The sequence below is a fragment of the Giraffa tippelskirchi genome, chromosome 10 (genome assembly GCF_054371585.1).
Source record: "Giraffa tippelskirchi isolate mGirTip1 chromosome 10, T2T-mGirTip1v1.2.pri, whole genome shotgun sequence".
Classification (NCBI taxonomy): Eukaryota; Metazoa; Chordata; class Mammalia; order Artiodactyla; family Giraffidae; genus Giraffa; species Giraffa tippelskirchi.
The window spans coordinates 109,646,568-109,669,653 of NC_137284.1; the positions used below are offsets into that span (position 1 = coordinate 109,646,568).

General features: G+C 44.0%; 1 protein-coding gene across 5 annotated transcripts in view; it reads left to right on the forward strand.

Moving 5' to 3' along the window:
• The window catches only part of PDE1C (phosphodiesterase 1C), a 594,246-nt gene that overhangs the window by 146,505 nt on the left and 424,655 nt on the right, over positions 1-23,086 (forward strand). For all 5 annotated transcript variants that reach the window (XM_081533589.1, XM_081533591.1, XM_081533590.1 and 2 more), the window contains one exon: positions 11,331-11,381. In XM_081533589.1, coding sequence (XP_081389715.1) covers positions 11,331-11,381 — 51 coding nt within the window. The remainder of the gene's footprint in view (positions 1-11,330; positions 11,382-23,086) is intronic.

Genomic DNA, 23,086 nt, shown 5'->3' on the forward strand with positions numbered 1-23,086 from the left:
ACACCACCCTTATGGCAGAAAGTGAAGAAGAACTAAAGAGCCTCTTGATGAAAGCGAAAGAGGAGAGTGAAAAAGTTGGCTTAAAGCTCAACATTCAGAAAACTAAGATCATGGCATCTGGTCCCATAACTTTATGGAAAATAGATGAGGAAACAGTGGAAACAGTGTCAGACTTTATTTTTTTGGGCTCCAAAATCACTGCTGATGGTGATTGCAGCCATGAAATTAAAAGACGCTTACTCCTTGGAAGGAAGGTTATGACCAACTTAGATGGCATATTTAAAAGCAGGGACATTACTTTGCCAACAAAAGTCCGTCTAGTCAAGGCTATCGTTTTTTCAGTAGTCATGTATGGATGTGAGAGTTGGACTGTGAAGAAAGCTGAGTGCTGAAGAATTGATGCTTTTGGACTGTGGTGTTGGAGAAGACTCTTGAGAGTCCTTTGGACTGCAAGGAGATCCAACCAGTCCATCCTAAAGGAGATCAGTCCTGGGTGTTCATTGGAAGGTCTGATGTTGAAGCTGAAACTCCAATACTTTGGCCACCTCATGCGAAGAGTTGACTCATTGGAAGAGACCCTAATGCTGGGAAGGATTGGGGGCAGGAGAAGGGGACGACAGAGGATGAGATGGCTGGATGGCATCACCGACTCGATGGACATGGGTTTGGGTAGACTCCAGGAGTTGGTGATGGACAGGGAGGCCTGGCGTACTGCGATTCATGGGTTCGCAAAGAGTCAGACACGACTGAGTGAACTGAACTGAACTGAAGCCTCAGTTTCCTTATCTGAAAATAGGAATCATAATACTTATTTCATGAGATGGTGTGAAAGTTTAATAAAAATTATGAGTCCAAAAAAAGTTATTGGTGTAAAGTTCTTCCCAGCCTGGCATGAAATATGGCTTAATACACTGTAGCGTTCTCCTTCTTCTCTGTATTCATTTCCTTTTCCTTATTTGAATTGAGCTTAATTAGTTAAGAGTTTGAGCAGCTGGTTTGATGTTGGATTTTAATCTCGTTCACTTCTGATCTCATTAACTGCTTGTGGTTGTTCTGGGCCTAGTTTGCTCAACTAGGGTATTTTAATGAGGCCAGAATAGTAGGGGGGCCCTGTATGGGTACTACTTTAGTCACTCAGGTGTCACCCCTGTTGTGTGCCTGAGGCCTGTGGCCTGAGGTCTGTGATGGTCACCAGGGCATCATCCAGGAGGGCCGGGCAGAGCCCATAGGCTGTCACTGTCAGGAAGCGATCTGGTCCACTTTGGTGGAAGGCTTTGGAGTGACTGCTGACCCTAGACCTGTATACCTGGCACCTCAATATGCAGACATATCTGCTCTTGGATAAATTCACATGTCTATCTGCAGATGCAACATGTTTATAGAGGAGAATGGGAAAGAAGGCAGAGTTGCAGCAAGAGGCATTTTATAATTAATCAAGATAGGAGAGAGCATCTTTCTCTACTTTTTACTATCTCCTCCCTCAATAAAAAGCATTTCTTGCTTGAGAAAGGGAGAGATTTGGGGTATACGTGGTCAGTCTCAGTCTGCCCCCAGGTCCTAGAATGCACAACATTTTGTCCCTCTCCTATCATCCTCTCCACCTCCCTGGCTCTCACCTGCCCCAGGTCCCCTAGAAGCCTTCTGTACTCCGCATTCCAGGCCACCCAAGCCTCTCCCTTCTGTAAACAAGGACTCTTCATTTGACATTCAGCAGAGTTTAGGTCAGGCTTCCTAGGTGGTGCTGGTGGTAAAGAATCTGCCTGCCAATGCAGGAGACTCAGGAGACTTGGGTTGGATCCGTGCGTTGGAAGATCCCCTGGAGGAAGAAATGGCAACCCGCTCCAATATTCTTGCCTGGAGAATCCCATGAACAGAGGAGCCTGGAGGGCTACAGTCCATAGGGTCGCAAAGAGTTGGACACAACTGAGTGGCTGAGCACAGAGTTTAGATCATGTCATATATTAATATTATGTTTCCCCAGGTTGACCTCAGGTTTCCTGAGGTCAGGACCTGGTAGCTTGGCTAGGTGGTTTCTGCAGAAATGCCAGTACCATGATACATTCATGTTGCAAGGACTCTAGTAATCTGTGTCAGGAAGCTCAGTGCCAGGCTGTTGGTCTCAGGGGACTACTCAAGGACCAGTTGTATTCATCGAGCCCAGCAAGACATGCGGAGGCAGGGGCTCTGGGAGTGCTCAGTGGAGGTTAGTAGATTGTTTGATCTGAGTAACTGGAAGCCATGGAAAGTCAGTCTGAAACCTGGCAACTTGGAAAGAGAGGCCAGGAAAGGGAGCCAGGACGTGATTGAAAAAAAAAAAAATTACACCTCTATTAATATCCCGGTTTGTTCTATAAAGGATGGGTGTACAGAGCAAAATAGAAATAAAAGATAATTTGTAGAATTACATTGAATATAGATACATAAGTGTATAAAATCAGGAGTAGGGAAGAAAGAAATATATTACATGAGCCTTTTCATGTGACCCAGTGCCAGTGAAGTTGCTCAGTTGTGTCCCACTCTTTGCGATCCCATGGACTGTAGCCTACCAGGCTCCTCCATCCATGGAATTTTCCAGGCAAGAATACTGGAGTGGGTTGCCATTTCCTTCTCCAGGGGATCTTCCCGACCCAGGGATCGAACCCAGGTCTCCCTCATTGCAGGCAGATGCTTTACCATCTGAGCTACCAGGGAAGCCCTTCATGTGACCCAAATTCCTTCAAATTAATTTTTGAAACAGTAAAGAAAGTCTGTTTCCCAAGGTGTCTTTTTAGGTTGGCAAGGGCTTCCTTGGTTTTTTCTGTGTGTGTGTTTCCTCACACTCTGGGCTGAGTGAGCTGGTGAACCAGTCTGCCCTCTGGCCCACAAGCCTTGCCTTCTGCAAGGATTTGCCCATTACTTCAGGAGAGAAGGGTCTGTAAGGTGCACCATCTCTGCCACTCTCAAATCATCAACCCTGATGAGTCATCACTACAAATTGGTTTTATTTTCTTTCGTGTTAGAGCTTGATTCAGAGTGGATTTGACAGCCAAATTGGCCCAAAAGGTATAATGAGGCAGTGCCAAGCATTTCTGAATAAAGAAGTGGAGAAGGGAGCAGGCTGAGGGGGGTGGTGATATCTTTTTTGTCACTAGGGTACATGGTCCAGCTGGATTGCAGAGCTTGGTTCTGTTTACAGAACTGGAGAACAGAGAGCCTTCCTCTGCAGCGCTTCTGACCTGAGGCTAAGTGGAGGCAAGACGACAAGTTCTCCTGCCAGATCTGGATTTCTTGGCAAAAGGCTCATCAAACAGTACTGATACTCGGATGCTAAAAGTGTGATGGGCAGCACACGAGTTAAGAGCACTGGCTCTGCAATAATGTGTTGGATTCAATTTCCAGATCTGCCGTAGTCGTTTCATCACAAGGAATTTTCTGAACTTCTCCAAGACTCAGTTTCTGCATCTGGAAAATAGGGAAATCAAGTGATGGCCTCATACAGTTGCCATGAGGATAAAATTAGGTGATGAAAGAGTAGTGCTTAGGGTGTTCCTTAGTTACACAGCAGCTCTCATTTTAAGCAAATTGAACAATATATTTTATAGAAGTATTTAATTCAGTGATCTTTTTGAATTATCCACTCTTTGGCTAATTCTTTAATGGCCTATCCAACCTGGCAAAGAGCCCCTGGAGAAGGAAATGGCATACCACTCCGTTATTCTTGCTGGGAAAATCCCGTGGACAGAGAGACAGGTGGGCTGCAGTCTACAGGAAGGTCAAGAATCGGACACAACTGAGTGACTGAGCAGGCACAGCCTGGCAAAGGTTTCCCTACACGCTCATCCTGCCTGCCCCCGTCAGTCTCCTGTCCCACCCACGGCAGGCTTTGGTAATGTGTCACAGACATATCTGGCTACACTCAGACTCAGCATCAGAAGTCTTCCTAACACAGTACTCTGCTCAGCCATTGCCAATCAGAGTTGTATATGTTTTTATTTAAAATGTATCCTGGGGTTGGCAAGCATCAATATTTATCAAACCCAATGAGGGCAAAGGAAATGAAAGCCTTTACTTTTACCCTTGACAAATGACTCTGAGGGAGCTGAAGAGGTGGAGTACATTCCCTTCTCCAAGAATGCTGGAATTGGAGGTGAAAGAAATGGATGACATTTCCAGCTCTGATGTCTGGACTTAAGTCTGATCTCGGACAAACCACTTGATCTCTTGGAATGTCAGTTTCTTCTCTTGAAGAGAATCAAGTCTTGCCTCCTAGGAGCTGTTTTTATGAGCTGTACTGTTTTCATGCTAAGATGAATTTGATTCTTGTTTCTAGTCCCTTGTTACTTACTGTTTTCTAAGTAGGAAAGGTTTGACCAGGTTACAGAGACACTGGCTAGCTGGTGTTCTTGCATGAACGTGGCAGTGAAACTTTTCTTTTTGTAACTAGGTTCTCCTCTTCTGGATCCTGCTATTGTGAGTTCTGGCCCCAGTGCCCATCTCACAAAAGGGCCCCTCTCTACTGACAGTCTCCTGGTCTTGTGCCAGGTGTGAGATCCCAGGCAGGTGACATCCCCCTTCTCTGTAGGCTGGTGCATGGCTTTCCCTGAGGCATGAGGGAGAGGGTCAGACTTTTGCATGACTTTTCTCTAGTGGTAGCCCTCTTGGAGCACAGCTCTTATCTGCTTACATTTCTTGGAAGGCAGAGAGGCTAAAGGGAAAGGCCCTGGGCTTTGGAGCCAGGCATACCTTGGTTTGGAATTTGGACACACAAATTTGTGGTCTTGGAAAAGTTACCTGACCTTTCTGAGTTCCCGTGTCCTGTCTATCAAATGGGAATGACAGTTATACTCAGTGTGAAAGCAGGGACCATGACAGGCTGTTCAGGGCTTTATCTGTGATTTAGTCAATGCTTGATAAGTATTCCTGAAGGACAGATACTTAAAAAACACTTAAATGCTTGGTAGGTGTTCATGTCCTTCTGGTCTGCTTCCAATTCTTGGCCTCCAGTGTGCTCTGCATGGCAGGGGGTTGATCATTGACTCATTAATTATCGTGTGTCAGGCATTTGGGCACTAGAGATATGGTAGTTGTTTTTTCATTGGCAGAGAATCTGTGCTTGTGTGGGGAATTACAGTGTGGTGGGAGGAAAATGCAGTAAACCCAGTGAGTAAAGAACAGAGCATGTAAGAAGGTGAGAAGTGCTTGCAGGAGGGGTTGTGTGGGGAAAGGGGATGGAGCAGAGAAAGAAGGGAAGTTGGGAGCTGTGATCTTAATAAGGTGGTCGTGGAACAGAAGGTGACAGCTAAATAAGAGAGTTAGTGATCTTGGACCAAGTCTCTTTTTCCCCGGTGTTCCATCCAGTTTTCCTTGCTTAGGTCTTTACAAGTAGAAGGCAAGGTAAGACGAAGCCAAGCATCTGTGAGCAATTCCAAGCTTTACCTTCTTCAGAAATTAGGAGGGTGCCTGGAACCTCATTCTAACACTCTCTTCTCTGAAGTCTCTTATGCATGGTTTTCCAGCCTCAAGACTTCCCAAAGGACCCTACCTGGAGAGGGTTCCTGATGAGCCCCAGAACTCATGGCTGAGCAGCAGCCAGTCAGCATGTTGGGTGGATTTCCTTGCAGGAAGCAAGGCTCTTCTGTGGAGCTGCTTTCTCATTGTGTGTTTGCCCTGGCACCCAGCACCCCAGCTGCATTTATGCTCTGGGTGCCAGGTGCCAGGTTTTCAAAACAAGAATGGCTGTGTTTTGGGTGCCCGTTTTGGTTACAAAGCAGTGCACACCTGCCCATGCCACCACCGTGCCTGTTTGGACCACCCTCCCCGCCCCCCATTCTGATGGCCTGAAATGTTAGTGGCTCAGCTGGGATTGGGATGCTCATTGCTCTGAAATATGTTTCTTTCTCACTATGCTGTCTCACCTGCCCCCCTCACCCCCGAAGCTGGTCTCCTTGGAGAATCCTTACTTTAAGATTTGTTTCTGGCCAGTTTTCTAGTTAGGAGTGGGGGTGGAGAAACATAAAGCAAACATACCAGGGACACAGTTCATTTAGAATGCTGCTTCTCAAACATTAAATAGCTTTTGAGGCAGTTGTTTAAGTTCTAGAATCTTGTCTTCCCTTTCAAGATTCTAGTTGAGTGGGTCTGGGATGGGACCACGGAATCTGTATCGTATCACCACCTCCACCATCATCATCATCATCATCAAGTCAGTTCCCTAGCTGAACACACTTGGATAAACCCCGATTGAGAGGCATGGTTTACCTCCCTAACTTGCTTATATGTCAAAGCTGAGTGAAATCAACTGTGGTCATCCTCCCAGGGTCCAGCCTAGTGCTGAGCTCCCAGGGGGCACTCAGTCACTTCTATTGGAGGTTAGAGGCAATGTGAGGTGTATCCTTTTATAAAGAACCCTTCAGTGTGAAGAGTTGCCTACTAACTGATCTCCATAGCTATGTTTGAAGTCTTAACTGTTGAATTTTTTTTAAAACAGAGGCATGTCTCTTTCAGGTTTATAATGACAAAACAATAGCATCCTGAAAAGAAGAACTGAATAGGGGTAATTATTTTTGAAGGAAGCTGAGCCACACCTCCCTCCCTGAATGTTGTTTTGATAAAAGTGTCTGAAGTTACACCATTTATTAGTGCTTCTCAGCCTCAGTTACTCATCAGAATCATCTGGGAACTTGGAAAGTATGGATGCTTGGGTCCCACCCATGGAGGCCCACCCTCTGACCCCACCCACTGAATCTGGGCATCAGGATTTTTAAAAAGTTCTCTAGTGATTCTTACATGCGACCAGGGCTGCAAACCACTGACTTAGAAAGTGTGGAACTCCCTGGAGGGGGTGGGAGGGTGATTCATTTCTTGAGTCTTATAGGGAGTCCCACGGGACTCCAAAGATGGAAAGTCCCCTGATTTGTGATCCAAGACTGCTCTGAAATGTATCTGAAATACATTTCATATAAATATACATACATATATAATGACCCAAATTATATATAGTAGTTAATTATATTCTATCCCTTTAACAAAAACATTTTTTTCTGATTATAAGTATGGCGTGTGCTTATCCAACTGTTGAGTAAGCAGCAAAGTATAAAAACAGCTGATAATCTCCCCAAATGCCAGCACATTGGAAGAAATAATCGTTAATATATCTGGTACACCTCCTTTCTGTTTCTCTGCGGCTGAATACACACGCAGCCTAGACATACAATTCAACATCAGTGGAATTAATGATACATACTGGTCTGTGTGTTATACTCAGCATGACTTTTGGTAAATCTGCCTAATAACTTCCTTTAAATCTCATAATCGTTTTTATGAGGTCTTGCCAAATTCAAACTTTAATTGCATCTGATAAATGGAACATCTACTTCACTGTTGAAGCTTGCTGGATTTTTTGAAAATAGAAAGCAAACAACAGTGTAGGAAGGCCCCTCTGCTGGTCAAGAAGCCCTTGTGTGTCTGAGCTGGCCAGCATTGTGCTGGAGGACTCTTGAACGTCTTGGCTTGGTTTGTGGGCTGGAAACAGAGGGGCTTAGCAAGCTTGGCCACAACCACTCATTGTAGTGCTGGTCTTGGTTGAGTCTTAGTTTCACTTTTTAAAAAATTTTGTTTTTAATTGGAGGGTAATTACTTTACAATATCCTGATAGTTTTTGCCATATATCAACATGAGTCAGTCATAGGTATACATATGTCCCCTCCCTCTTAAACCTCCCTCCCCCCTCCCTCCCCTTCCCACCCCTCTAGGTTGTCACAGAGCATCAGCTTTGGGTTCCCTGTGTCATACAGCAAATCTCCACTGGCTATCTATGTTACATATGGTAATGTATATATTTCAATGCTACTACTCAAATCATCCCACTTTGGCCCTCCTCCACTGTGTCCTAAAGTCTGTTCTCTATGGCTGCATATCCATTGCTGTCCTATAAATTTTTAAGCCCTTTAAGAGGTCCTGTTTTCACTTGCCTTCCGGACCCACGTTGAGTATAGAAAGCCCAAATGCCAGTCAGTGAAAAGGTGCCTCCCAAAGATGAAGGAGCTGGACCTGCCCATACAAGGCATCTCAGTGGCGATCCATGGCTGGCCAGTGAGTCTGGACAGTTTTCAGTTCCTGAGAGAAGCCGATAACCTGCATTTATGTTTGAAACCTCTTGATTTTTAAATGCAGACAATGAATTGTTTAAAAATTAAGTATGTTGAAGGGGCCAAGCAAAACACACCGGGGGCTTTTTATAGCCATCTGGCACTGCGGGCTCCATCTACTGAGCCATCTGTGGCAGTTGGTATCAATTTCAATTATCAATGAACTACTTCATTCAGTTCTAAAAACACTGACTGAACACAGTATTCTGCATGCCAGCCACTGAAAGATTGGAAATACAAAGATGAAAAGTGATCATCCTTGTCTTTGCTACAGTAGTTTATAGTTTAGAGCAGTTCTTCTCAAAATATGGTTCCCAGAAGAGTGTTCTCCGTATCACCTGGAAACTTGTTAGAGATGCAAATTCTTGGGCCCTATTCCAGGTCAACTGAATCAGAATCTGCATTTTAACCAACCCTGCAATCTGTTTCAACAGACCTTCCTGGTGGTTATAGTGCCTGCCGCAGTGTGAGAACCACTGGCCTGGGAGGGTAGTGAGGCCAGGGGCAGAGGTCTGTGGAAGGCAGAAGCTGTGCTGGGAGTCAGGGGAATGTTTCAGAAATGAATGGCTCTGGGATTTCCCTGGCAGTCCAGTGGTTAAGATTTTGCCTTTCAATGCAGGGAGTCGGGATGCAGGTTCAATCCCTGGTCAGCAGCTAAGATTCCATATGCCTCTGGGCTGAAAAGCCAAAACACAATACAATATTGTAACAAATTAAGTAAAGACTTTAACAAAAACAAATGAATGGCTCCAGTTGAATCTTAAAAGATGAGCAGGAGTGAAGCAATGGGGAGGGCTGTCTGGGAGGAGGGGGCAAAGGAGCTGTAGCAAAGAGGACAGAGAATGTTTGAGATTTGTCCATGTATAGCCTGTGGCTGGGTTCTGAAGGCAGTCCTGGGAGATACAGTGAGCTGAGAATAAGAGGGGCCAGCTGTTCAGTACTTGGCCAGGTAGACTGGATTGTATCTTGCAGGTGTTGGGGCATCATGGAGACCTTGTGGTATTGGGTCTGCATTTAAGAAAGCAATGCTGGGAGCAGGGTTCAGATTTCTTCTGGGTAAAGACAACTCTCCTGGCATGTCACTGGCCTAGATCTTGTTTCCTGCTTCTCCTGGTGTGACTTGGATCTGGGTCAGCAATTCCCACCCTTGGATAGGGTGGCAAGGAGGGGAGGAAAAGCCTGGGGGTGAGGAGGCAGCCAGCGATGCCTGTGAAATTGTGATGGTGTTGTGCCTGCTCCTTCTCTGTCCCTCAGGGAAGACTTGTGTTCTCTAAGCTGAATGTTGTAATGGTGGCTGGTGTTCTCAATGATGGCAGTGGTCTTCATGATCCTACTTTAAAAGTGGCCCATCACTTTCTGCAGCAAATATGTTGGAGAATAACCTTGCTCTCTTTCTTTAGTGATCTGTAGTGTCCAAAGAGGAAGCAATTTGAACTCAAGGCCAGGGAAACTCATGTCTATAGCTAACTAGGTCTCACTACTTTCTCCTGCCCTCCCTTTCTCTCTTTCTCTCTCCATTTATCTCTCTATTTCTTTTCAAAATGCAGGAATGTGTGATAGTGGAAGCAGGATGCAATGTCACCTCCCCCTGCTGGTCATTTTGTACAATGTCTTGTTTATAATATATACAGAGTGGAGAAAATGGTCCATGGAAATGACAGAAATATAAAGTAGCTGAGATCGAATCCATTAATTTAAAAAATTATGGTAAATTAAAAAAAATTTCACCCTTTTGAAAGGGTGAAAGGAATTTTTTGACTCCTTCCATTCTTTGCAAAATGATGTAATACATTTCTGAAGTAGCTATTTCTTGCATCCTGCACTGCAAATTCTCATAGATGAGAATGATTTTAATGATTACATTAGCAATTTCCTTTATTCTGCCTATGTATTGGATGTTCTTTCCTAAACTAAGATACTGAACAAGTTTTTTCCATTTGATTGCTTTGGGTGTTCGTTCAAGTTGTTTTTATGGGCATTGAAAGTGATATTTAAAGTGAATGAAACTTGTGTTTCAGTTTAACCTTTTTTTTTTTATCCGTGGTGTTCATCAGTATGCGTCCATGCTAAGTTGCTTCAGTCATGTCTAACTCTTTGCGATCCTATGGGCTGTAGCCTGGCAGGCTCCTCTGTCCATGGGATAAAGGTTGTCATGCCTTCCTCCAAGGGATCTTTCCGATCCAGGGATTGTACCTGTGTCTCCTGCATTTCCTGCATTGGCAGGCGAATTCTTTACCACTAGTACCACCTGGGAAGCTTGTTCATCAGTATGCTGCTGCTGCTAAGTCGCTTCAGTCGTGTCCGACTCTGTGCGACCCCATAGACGGCAGCCCACCAGGCTCTGCCATCCCTGGGATTCTCCAGGCAAGAATACTGGAGTGGGTTGCCATTTCCTTCTCCAGTGTATGAAAGGGAAAAGTGAAAGTGAAGTCGCTCAGTCGTGTCCGACTCTTAGCGACCCCATGGACTGTAGCCTACCAGGCTCCTCCATCCATGGGATTTTCCAGGCAAGAGTACTGGAGTGGGGTGCCATTGCCTTCTCCGGTTCATCAGTATAGGGAATAGTAATTATCAACCTATTGAGATGATAGATTATAGAGAGGCTTTTCAGAGGAGAGTGAATGAGCTTGCTGAGAAACCTTAGGGATAAGGTTTTCTAGAGAAGCTTTCTGAACAATTTTCTCGAACCTATTATTTGTTGGCTTCTAAATTTAAATATCCTTCTTAACAAAAACCAACCTTACTATTTTTTCTGAAATCCCTGCCTTGATTTGCCCCATGGATCAGGAAAATCAGACTGATGTCAGGTGGTTGGGGTGCATTTGTGTGTTGAAGGACATCCCACTGAGAGGCACCTTGAAGCAGAAGGATGTGCACTAGCTTGGAAGCCAGGCGTGCACACCTCTTACTCTGCCTGCAGACCAGTTAACTCCCCTAAGCCCAGTAAACTAGGTACTGTTTAGGTTGTCTCTCCAGCTTAATTCACTGTTTTAATCAAAATGATGAAGACATTAGGCTTCATTTAGGCGGTGAGAGCAGCACTGGAAATATAGAGAGGGAATGAAGTTGCTTTTATCCTCTTACAATGACTCTCAAACACAGCTTAATAGTGAATCATCCCAAGGATTAGCTGTAGGTTGGCATTTTCTGTAGACACACATGCCTTGTACTTAATTGCATCTTCTGTTTTTTTTTTTTTTCCAGTTGCAAATGAAGCCGGAGATAAGACTGCCAGGCCACTTGCCCGCTTCTCCCGTGAGTAAATCTTCTTTCATTCCTCTCCTGGGCTCCTTCAGCAGCTTTTTGCCTGTGTGGTTCACCCTGCCAGGTGTCAGGAAAACACTGCCCATAAAAGAGTAATATACGAGGTATATTCAGTGGGCTAATACTCCACTTGAGCCCCATCACCAGTGAGTTATTCATTGCTATTGCCTTTTCAAGCTTTGGAATTGTGGTTTATTAAATTGTGCTCTAGGGCTTTGCTATGCTAAGTGTGGTCCCGGGAGCAGCAGAACTTACATCACCTGATGACTTTTTCAGAAATGCAGGGTCCCAGGCTCCCCTAGACCCCCTCAATCAGAACCTACATTTCAGCAAATCCTCAGATTCCTGTGCACGTTTGAATTTGAGAAGCACTGCACTGGAGGGTGGCCTAAGTGTCCTGCTGTGGGGTGAGACTCATTTCTGAAGAATGAGTACAGAAGAGTCTGTGAAGTGCTTGTAGTTGTCAAGGTTCATAGAAGTGTGGAAGCATCATCACCTCCCAATGTGGACTTAAGGCCTAGCTCTACTGGCTTTGCCTCAGTTCATTGACATTTTGAAGCTCAGATGCAATCCATGACTGCTTCTCCTTTGGCACTGGAATATTTGTAAGGGCCTGGGAGCTCCCCATGAATTTCACTTGACTCCTGTCTCCAGGTCTTGATCCCAATGGATGAGCAAGAGTCAGAAGCCTCTTGGTGTTTTCTGTGCCAGAGTGATCAGCAAATTACACAGCAAGTTAATGCATTCACTTGGATAAAAACACAGATTCCTTGGAGTGGAAATACCAAGGGAGATTGAGTAGGTTGAGGGGAGATGCTCCCCAAATGGGTGGAGCATCCAGTGGAGAAAGAGCAGAACCGTGAATCAGAACAGATGGATTTTTGTTCCAGCACCGTCACTCCTTGCTGGCTTTCACTTAAAGTAATTTAACTGATACTTCCTAGGCCTTAGCTTTCCCATCTGAAAAATAGGAAATCATACCCACCTTCTCTCCTTTATAAAAAAGTTGCCATCTTTTGAAATGACGCTTTGAGAGGGGTTACACAAATTCTGAGTTACTGTGTTGCTCACAAAGGTTGACCAAGTCTTGAGTGTGGATTCTGCCATAGTAAGTCTTAATACCTAGAGGCGCAAAAGTATCATTTCTCTTTTGTTAGGGCTTCTTCTAAACTCTGCCTTCTAGCTCTTTTGCGGTGGGGGGTTGGGAGCTTCAAAAATTTGGGATTGATTCCTAAAAATGATTTTTATAGAACTGTAATAATATATGATAATGAAAGAGCATTAAGTGCTCACATTTTAGAAACTGTGTAATAAAACAGTTACTTCTCACAGGCCCTGTTTTTCACTGCTCTCCTACTTGGACTCATTATTTCCAAAGTAAGTATGTCATCCCACAGCTCAGTGAGGGTGATGAATGTACTTTTAGTTCCTTTATTTCTTCATCTCCTGAGCAGTAGTCAGGCAAGTTAATAAGCTGGAGCAGTAATGTGACCACGCAGTGCAGGCTGCACCCCCACGGGAGCTCCTGCTGTTCTGATGTTCCTCAGGAGGTTAGGAAGGGGATGGAGCTCTTTAACCATGAGGCCAGAATGAAACCTGGAGCAGGTAGGCCCTTCACAGAGAGAAGAGGGTACCGCCTCTTGTAAATGGCTTCCACATTTTCTAAATTGTGAGACTGGGTTGGAGGGATGGTATGTCACTTGAGAGCTTATTTGTAGGAGCTGAGTGAAGAGACGAGGAAAAATAATATCTATACAGGAAAAAAATAGATAGTGGCAAACCAGTTAAGTTGGGCTAATTCTGAAAAGAAAAAAAATCTCCTGACTTAGTCCTATGTCCTGGGAAAGAGTCAGACAGCACGTTATCTACTAAATCTTTCTGTAGCAAGTCCTAGAGGAAAAAAAAATAGGTGACTTTTAGGAAGGAAAAAAAAAAATCCTCAATGTAGCATTGCTTGATTGTCACTCACTTCACTTCACCACATTGAAAATGACCTCTTTTGAAGTGTTCAGTTTGGGAAGACTGGAAGGGTTTGAATGATAGACTTTCCTTTTGAGACTGGAAGGTGAAGCACTTCATTCTCTAACATTCACACCTCACAAGACACATGAACGCCCTGACAGTGCCCACGGCCCAGCACAGAATTAGGAGAGACAAGAACACAGGCAGGTAGGGTTGTGAAAACTGGACCCTGTTCAGCAGAAAATACCTGGGGTAGGGAGGAAAAGGCTGGTCCACTGGGTTCCTTAGTAGTCCTAAGGTTTTCGTTCCCTTTGCGGTTCTTACATTCTGATCCCTGATGCTTCTATAACATGTTCATTTCTCTGTAGATTTTGCCATTGCTTGAATCCGTATACTTTTCTTGACTTCCCCTTATTGCAATGGAGATGAACTCTGATGATTGTAGTAAGGAATCCTAAAGGAGAACTGGAGGTAAATAGAGCATTGAACCATGAAAACATCTGGCTTTTCCAAGGGCTGGCTTCCCATCCTACATTGGCCATCTGATTTACCAGTCCTTGCAGGCTCTCTCTAGTCCACTTATGAACAGGATCACTTCCACAGTATAGCCCAGGGCTTGGGTTTCTTCTCTGTGTGACTGATACCACCACCCAGAACACCATGCTTTCCTCAAAGAAGTTGATTCCAAAACCCATGGGTCAAGCTTACTTCCTATGACATTTAGACTGGAGACACTTGCTGTGCCATGAGGTAGCGGGGTGCCAGGAAGTGAGTCCTCTGAAACTCTGGATCCTGTCAGTCCCTTTGCCACTCCTGTCCTCATCATTTTAGGCTTAGCAGTGGCTTTTGATTAACCTGACCTTAATCAGAGCATCTGTCTAACAACATGGAAGTCATCCCCCTGGGAGCAGGGTGGGAAAGGAACAGGAGGGAGTTGGGAGTGGGATTCAAAGGAAGTAGGGAATATTATCTTCCCTTCAGAAACCTGCAGAAAGTGAGGGTGTCCAGGAAAATGAGGAGTTGAAAGTAACCCTGACTTTCAGGCATTGCTTGAACCCAAAGTACATTGGCTTTGGGTCAACAGATGGTTTAGAATGGCTCTCACCACGAGGCAAGCTATCCTGGGGCTGGAGCCCCTGTGTGTGGGGACCACCTCTCTCTGTGCAATGGTTGGGGTGAGTACTCCACGTGAAGCTCTCTGACAGTGTGTCTCCATTTTTACAAATGAGAACAAGGCTGGGAGGAAAGATAGAGAATTGCTCACTGCTGGAATTCTAGGTCTTCCAACTCCAAATCTTGGCTATTCCCAGTGCACATTACTTCCTCCTTGGTCCAAGGGGTTAGAGTTTGCTGATTCTGGGACTTGGGGATTGGGGGTCTTCCAGCTCAATGGTGGAGGTGCTAAAGCTTTCCCACAGGGAAGGCTTCAGAGACCCATGTGGCTGTGACTTCGACTACAATTGGTGTCATCTGGGGTGGGAAGACTTTTCCTCCACCATCCCCTTCCGCCAGCTTACTTGTATCAGGAATGACCTAAAATAAGGGAAAAACTTGATATACAAATCCCCTTGGGAGTGGAAACACAGGGGATTCATTCTTACTATGAGGAAAATGATTGATTGATAGCAAATTTAGGCATTGTTTTCCCCAGATGCCTGAAAGTGTTTCCTCAGTGTGTAAAGAAAGAGAGGGGACAAAGGGATTGCTTCATTTAATTGTTCACTTGGTCATTCATTTAGTTACTCATTCAAATAGTTACTGAACATCATTGTGGGCCTGGCCCTGTGCTGTATGCTAAAGATACAAATTCTGATTAAAGCAAGATCTCTGCCATCAAAGAGCTCACAGTCTAATCAGGGAATTGGAGAAGTAAGGGGCTCCAGTGCAGGGTGTGGAGGGAAATGCTGGAGGTTGGTACAGAAGCTATGGGAGCCTGATACTGGAGATCTCATCTGACTGGGGGTGTGGGTGGATTCAGGGGAGCCTTTCTGGAGGAGGCAGGCAATCCTTGAGGCCTGGGGAGTGCATGGGGGTTAACAGGTAAGGAAGGTAACTTCCATTCCTTCAAAAAAAAAAAAAACCCAAAAAACAATACCACTTTTCAAGGAGTAAAGGCCATGTGTAGTGTTCAGACATGGCCACAGTGTGGCAGGAAAAGCCCAGATTTTGGTGTCCATCTCTACTCCAGGAACAGAGTAGGCCAGTGCAGTGGACAGAACACTTTTTTGTGAAGGGAGCATGTGGCATTGGAAAAGACAGCGTGGAGGGAGGAGTTGGCCCCAGAGCTTGTGTAGCTGGGCAGCTCCATTCTGGAGTTTTGATTGCTTCCCTAGCTGAGGGGCAAATCATTTCTCCCCTGAGATTAGCAATGGTTGAAAATAGTGGTGTCCAAAGCAATAAGAAAATGGAGCCTAATTAGTAATGCCTACAAATGTGGCCTCTCTTGCTTTGGGAGGTAATCATCCAGATAGTGTTGAAAATAGATTATTCTATAAAGGAACTGGAGTAGTTTCTGTGGATGGATGATAAAGCAAAGAGAGGTCACCTGGTATTTTTGTACTGGGTGTTTGATTGGGTGAATGGTCCCCTTTCCTGGGCAGAGATGGGCATGGGCAGGCAGGGGTGTACAGCTAGGCTGGGTGCTGGGTGAGCCTAGTACTTATTACATGGTGGTGTCCATTGTGGAGCCCAGGGCAAATTCAGGTAATGTCCCACAAAGTGCTTGAGTTTACTTAGAGATCTTTTCTAAATTGATGGTCATGGCGAGGAGGGTTTGTTGCAGGCATTGGGAGCTTGAGTTGACAGTGGATGGGTTACACAACCAGGATGATGAGAGCAAGGATAGGATAAAATGGGTAGGAGAAAGGGCTGAGAACTGTCACAAGTGGTGGTGAGCTGTGACTGTTGGCTGGGCATTCAGTGTTGTCAGCAGTGTGTTCTGTGGATGCTCTACAGCCATAAAAAGGGCCCGGGACAGCGTAGGAAGAGGATGTGATTTCCTGGCTTGTCTTAAACAACTGTAACTGTTTCCAAAATGTTCAGATCCCATGTAGAGTGCTAGGTCTCACCTAAACAGTGTTCACAGACTGAGCATCTTCATTTCCCACTTGCTCCCACAGAAAGTTATCTTCAACAGTGGCAGCTTTAGGGGCTAAGGGGGCAGCAATCCAGCTCAGTGGTCTTCAAAGTGGGGTCTCAAGGAACTTGTTAAAAATATGAGTATTTGAACCCCTCACCAGATCTGCTGAATCAGAAACTCTTTGGGGTGGGTTTCAGCAGTCTGTGTTTTAACAAACTCTAGTCATGATTCTGATGCACACCAAAATTTGAGAACCACTGCTGTAGTCGGAAGGACTGTGTTGTGGTGGAGGAGGCAGAGGCAGAAGCCAGCATGTAGAGGAGTACAATGGTTCTATTTAGTTTATATATTATAGAGCAATACAATTTACAGTTTTCAATAGCCCCAAAAGGAGAGGGGGGGCAGCAGAGGATGAGATGGTTAGATAGCATCACTGACTCCATGGGCATGAATTTGAGTAAACCAAGAGATAGTGTACTTGGTACACTTGCCTGAAAAATCCTATGGACGGAGGAGCCTGGTAGGCTGTATTCCCTGGGGTCGCTGGGAGTCGGACATGACTGAGCGACTTCACTTTCACTTTTCCCTTTCATGCACTGGAGAAGGAAATGGCAACCCACTCCAGTATTCTTGCCTGGAGAATCCCAGGGACGGGGGAGCCTGGTGAGCTGCCATCTATGGGATCGCACAGAGTCGGACACGACTGAAGCGACTTAGCAGCAGCAAGAGATAGTGAAGGACCAGGAAGCCTGGCGTGCTGCAGTCCTTGGGATCGCAGTCGGACACGACTTAGTGACTGAACAACAGCAACAACAACAATATGTAATTATATAAAGACATAAGACAAAACAGATGTTAATTGTTCTTGTCAAAGGATAGTATATTATTATTTAAGTTTTATTGGTGGAATTTGTGGGGACTGATTGGAGATTATGGAAAATCGATCTAAAAGTCCCCCTAATCCACCCCTGCGACTGGCATTGCTCTGCATCACTTCTTGAATCTAATCTTCTCTTGTCTAAGGTCATCTCCCACCTGGCTCTGGCCTTTCCTCTTCCATAGCAAGGTCATTAGAAGAACTGCTAGGCTGGCCCCTAGCTTCTTTCTTGTAGCTTCAGATCACCCTCCACACTGTAACCTGTACCATCATGGTCGAGTTTTTGTCATGACATATTTGTGCTTCAGAACTGCAGTGGGGTTCAGGTGCTACCCTGGTGGTCTGTGGTTGAGAATCTGCCTGCCAGTGTGGGGGACAAGGAATCAGTCCTTGCTCTGGGAAGATCCCAAATGCTGAGGGGCAACTAGGCCCTGTGCATCACAACTGCTGAGCCCACATGCTGCAACTACTGAGCCTGTGTTCTGCAACAACAGAAGCCACGGCCATAAGCCCATGAATCCCAGCAAAGAGTAGTTCCTGTTCACTGCAACTAGCGAAAGCCTGCTCCCAGCAGTGATGACCCCGCACAGCCAAAAATGAAAAACAAAAAACAAAAAAAAACCCACAGGGCGTTATTCCCTAACTAGTGTTCATCCAAGATTTCTCTGTCTGACCAAAGGGTCCCACTGCTCTGACTTGCCCTCTTTCTCCATCCCTTTCATCAAATATAGTCGTTATCAGCCAAGCAAATCTGCTTGATTCAGTAAACAGATACATCAACTCATTATCTTAGATTTGAAAAATTTCAAGTTAGACTAGAACTTGAAAATGATCCAGTCCAAAGCTTACCATCTCCCATAAAACTCATCCTGTTAAAGGGGTCATGAGCTCTCTGAAGGAACCCAACCCATGATGGAAAACTCCCCTTGTCTTGGCAGAGTCCCTTTGTTGTCCACCTGAAACTATCACAACATTGTTAATTGGCTACACCCCAATACAAAGTAAAATCTTAAAAAAAAAGATAACTTACCTTGTCGTAGAAAAGGTTGATTTTATGGTCAAAATGATGGATTGGACTGTTATGTGTTTGGGGGAATTGAAACTCACTCTGCTTTCCTTGTTTTGAATGTGTTTGATCAAGTCTTTGAATATGTCTACTGTATCACTTGATCCCCAGTATGTTAGCCAATGGTCCGCCAGTGGATGGTTGATGGTACTACAGGTAGCTTCCTAGGAGCTTGTGGACGATATGTAACCCAGGTGTTAGCTGGAGGTTCATGATCTTTTGAGGTCTAGGTGAAGTGTTAGTTGCTCAGTCATGTCTGACTCTTTGCAGCCCCATGGACTGTTGTCTGCCAGGCTCCTCTGCCCATGGAATTCTCCAGGCAAAAATACTGGAGTGGGTAGCCATTCCTTTCTTCGTGGGATCTTCCCTTAGGGATCAAAGCCAGGTCTCCTGCATTGTGGGAAGATTCTTTACTGTCTGAGCCACCAGGGAGGCCCATTGAGATCTAGGTAAATAGGTTCAGATCACTGTTGTGTGCCCTTTGGAGCAGAGCAGACCCCAGTATCCCGTGAATACCTGGGATGACAGTGTTCTTCTGACCCTGATTTCCTACTTCTCTTGATTGTGTTCCTCTACATGCTTCTGGCTTTTTCATATCTGCACTGACATAGACCCAGAAGCAGGCCAAAGCCCCTTCTTCCTCTCTTCTTTCCGAGTAACCAGAGGCTACTGGTCAAAGCAGAACTTGACTGAAGATGAGGAAAAGAGAGATCACAATATGCAATTGCATGCAGACAATTTAATGTCATAGTTCTGTTCTCAACAATTCTTCCATCCATCCCACAGCCAGTAATTTTTTTAAAAGACCATGTTGCCCATGCAGCTCCTGGCTGACTGTCTCTTGATCCTCCTCTATCCACCTTCCTCCATTCTTTACCCTTTATTTCCACTTCTTTCTTAGGAATAAAAAGATGCTCCTCCCAGTCTCTCATGTGGAGCAGCATGACCATTATATTAGTTGCTTTGATATCTACTGACACCCTTGCCTTCATCATCTCTCCTCTACTTTCAGTTTATTTCTTTTTCTACTTGTAGGTCAGTTGCTTCTTCTTTAATGGGAATAGTGGTCCAACCTATTGAGATACTAACAGATATTTAACCCCTTGCCACTTGAAAAATCTGATCAGAACTTTGTTTGTGTGTGTGTATAATGTGATCCTGAGGAGGGCAGGGAAGACATGGGTTGGCTTTTGTATGCCAAGCATCTCCTCCTCTTCCCTTTCAATGTATAGTCCTTTGAATAAAATTAGGATGAAGTTTCTGATTCCAGTAAGAGGTGGACTAAGAAAACCTGAAAATCCTCTAATTTTTATAAGCATGTAGAAGTGCTGAGTAAAATATATTTTTTTAAATGTCTTTAAACCCATAGTTAAACTTGCAGTAAAGAAAGGGAACCCTGCAGGTGGTAGAAATGAAAGAGGAATTTAATATCAGTACAGCAGGCTGTAAACATGCCTGCTGAGTCTGCAGCTATGCTCCATGGGGGTGGTGTGCTGTTAATTCCATGGAATCTAGTAACATGTGTTTTAACATCTACCTGGGGAAGGGAGATAAGGCCTTCGTCTCTGCAGGCTGGGAGTTGGGGTGAGACTTCTGCCTGAACTTGGATTCTTAAAACATGTGGCAGATCATGTTTTCCAAAAATATTTGCAGCTCTATCTACCATCCCACATGCTCTTCTTATAGTGTGATGTTGACAAGCCTCCCACTGAGATGTGAAACCCATACCCCCTCCCCTTTAATATGGGTGGCCTGTAACTGTGGTGTATATGTCGCTGTGTGACTTACAAAGTCCACCTGGGGCCTGTTGGGATGCTTGTTCTTGGAAGCTACTGTGTCTGAGACTATAGATTTAGTTCTTTGGTATTAGAAGAACCTTGATTATTAGTGGGGCCTATGTCTTCATGCCTCCAAACAGAGTGCTTTCTTCAGGTTCTCTTGAAGCTTAGTAATGATGATGTAACTAGTTCTGGTCAGTGAAGTGTAAGCAAAACTGTTGGGGTAGATTTCTGGAAACTTTCATGAGGCTCTTGTACTCCCTTTATTCATTTTCTTGTTTATCCTTTTTCCACTATCCTGCCTGGAACACAAATAGGGTACCTAGACCTCTAGCTGCCACCATGGGCCATAGGAATCATGGTCACACCCAGAAGAAGATTTTGTGGAACAGAGATGATGTATCAGCCCTGAAATGCTTACCTCCAGATTTTATACAGCTGAACATAAACTTCTGTATTGTTTGATATTTTGGAATTTTGAGTCTCTGTTACTCAGATATATATTATCCTAATAATGCATCTTCCAATGACTGCATACTTCTCAGTAGCATAATTAGAAGTCAGAAGACAAATTGAATATTTATGAAATGATGAAGGAAAAGAACTTTGTCAATCTGGAATTCTGTACCAAAAGAAACATTATTCAAGAGTGAAGCCAAAATACAGACATTTTTCAGGCAAGGAAATTCCAAGAGAATTAATTATTCATTATACATATATCCTTTCTTGGGCTTCCCTGGTGGCTCAGATGGCAAAGAAATCCACTTGCAATGCAGGAGACCTAGGTTTGATCCCTGGATTGGGAAGATCCCCTGGAGGAGGGAATGGCAACCCACTCCAATATTCTTACTTGGAGAATCCCCATGGAAAGAGGTACCTGGTGGGCTACAGCCCATGGCATCGCAGAGTCAGACACGACTGAGCAACTAAGCACAGCACACACACATTCTTACTTAGAGAACTGTTAAAGGATACATCTCAGGAAGAAGACAGTTGAACCCAGAAACAAGAATGAATACAGAAAAAAGTGATGACTCATGATTCTATATATTTAATAGCTAAAAATTAAAAAGAATATTGGTTTTTTTTTAAAGCAGCTTTATTAAGATATAGTTCATATACCATAAGGTATACCTGCTAAAAATGTACAATTTAGTGGCTTTTAGTATATTTGTGGAGTTTTGCAATCATCATCATAATCTAATTTTAGAAAACTTTTGTCACACCTAAAAGAAATCTTCTGCCTGACAGCTACTTTTACTTGAGACCCACACTCCCAGTTCTAGCATATCATGAATCTACTTTGTGTCTCCATATATTTGCCTATTTTAGCCATTGTATATAAATGGATTCATATAATATATGGTCTTCTGTGATTGGCGTTTTTGACTTAGCATAATGTTTTCAAGATTCATCCATGTTGTAGCATGTATCAGAATATCATTTGTTTAAATTGCTGAATGATATTCCACAGTATGGATATTTTCTATTTCTTTACATTTGAGTTGATTCCACTGTGAATAATGTTGCTATGAATATTTGTGTTTAAGTTTTTGTGTGGTTATATGTTCTTATTCAGCTTGGATATATACCCAGGAGTGGAGTTGATGGATCCTATGGTAACAATAATTTCAACATTTTGAGAAACTGCCCAAATCTTTTTCAAAGTGGCTAGACAATTTTATTCCTATCAACAAAATATGAGCGTTCTAGTTTTTCTAAATCTTCCCCTATACTTCTTATGGTTATTCTTTAACATTTTAAACCTAATATGTTTATAATATCAACAACTTCATACAATATGAAGTTGTATCATATTGTATTTTGATTTCCATTAGTTCAGTTCAGTTGCTCAGTTGTGTCAGACTCTTTGCGACCCCATGGACTGCAGCACGCCAGCCTTCCCTGTCCATCACCAGCTCCCCGGGCTTTCTCAAACTCATGTCCATCGAGTTGGTGATGCCATCAAACCATCTCATCCTCTGTTGTCCTCCTCTCTTGTTGCCTTCAATCTTTCCCAGCATCAGGATCTTTTCCAGTGAGTCAGTTCTTCACATCAGGTGGTCAAAGTATTGGAGCTTCAGCTTCAGCATCAGTCTTTCCAATGAATGCTCAGGACTCATTTCCTTTAGGATTGACTGGTTTGATCTCCTAGCACTCCAAGAATTACTAATAGTGTTAAGCACCTTTTCATATGCTCTTTGGCTGTTTGTATATCTTCTTTGGAGAGCTAGTTCATTTTTAAGAAAAAGGGCAGCATTCCATTCTCTGATTTTCTAGTTGAAGGAAATACAATAAGATGAAAAGAAGGTGCCAAACATACTTATGAACCAAAGTTAGAGGAAAACAGAGACCTCAAATACAGCAGTTCCCAAGCTGGACTCATCATCTTTATACAAGTTCCTACTTCCATGTTTCCTAACTGAATTGGTGCCATTTTGTTCATTAGTACCATCAACAAACCTAGAAATCACATGTGTATCTCTCGTCTCCCTCACCAGTCATTACATTTAGTGAATCCATCTCCTGAATTCTGTTTCCTTCAGATCCTTTCACTCCATTCTCATTGCCACAGCTTTATTTTAGCCCCTTGTTTTCTCCTACCTAATAGATTCCACTGAGCCTCCATTTGCCTCTGTGAAGTCTGTTCTCTTCCCTGCCAGAAGAATCTTCCAAAAGCATAGCTTTTGCAATGACATAGCTGACTATGTCATTCCTCTCCTTAAAAGCCTTCAGATGTGCTTCTGGGAAGATGGAGTAGACATAATTTTTCTTGTTACTACAAGAAGAAATGCAGCTGAAGCTAAGTATAATGGAAAACTCTGGTCATTTTATATAAAACAAACAAAAACCAAAAGACTCTGAAAGATAAACAGAAGAAGTCAAACGAGCTAGAGATATTGGGACCTGGGGAATGACACAGTGGTGAGTTTT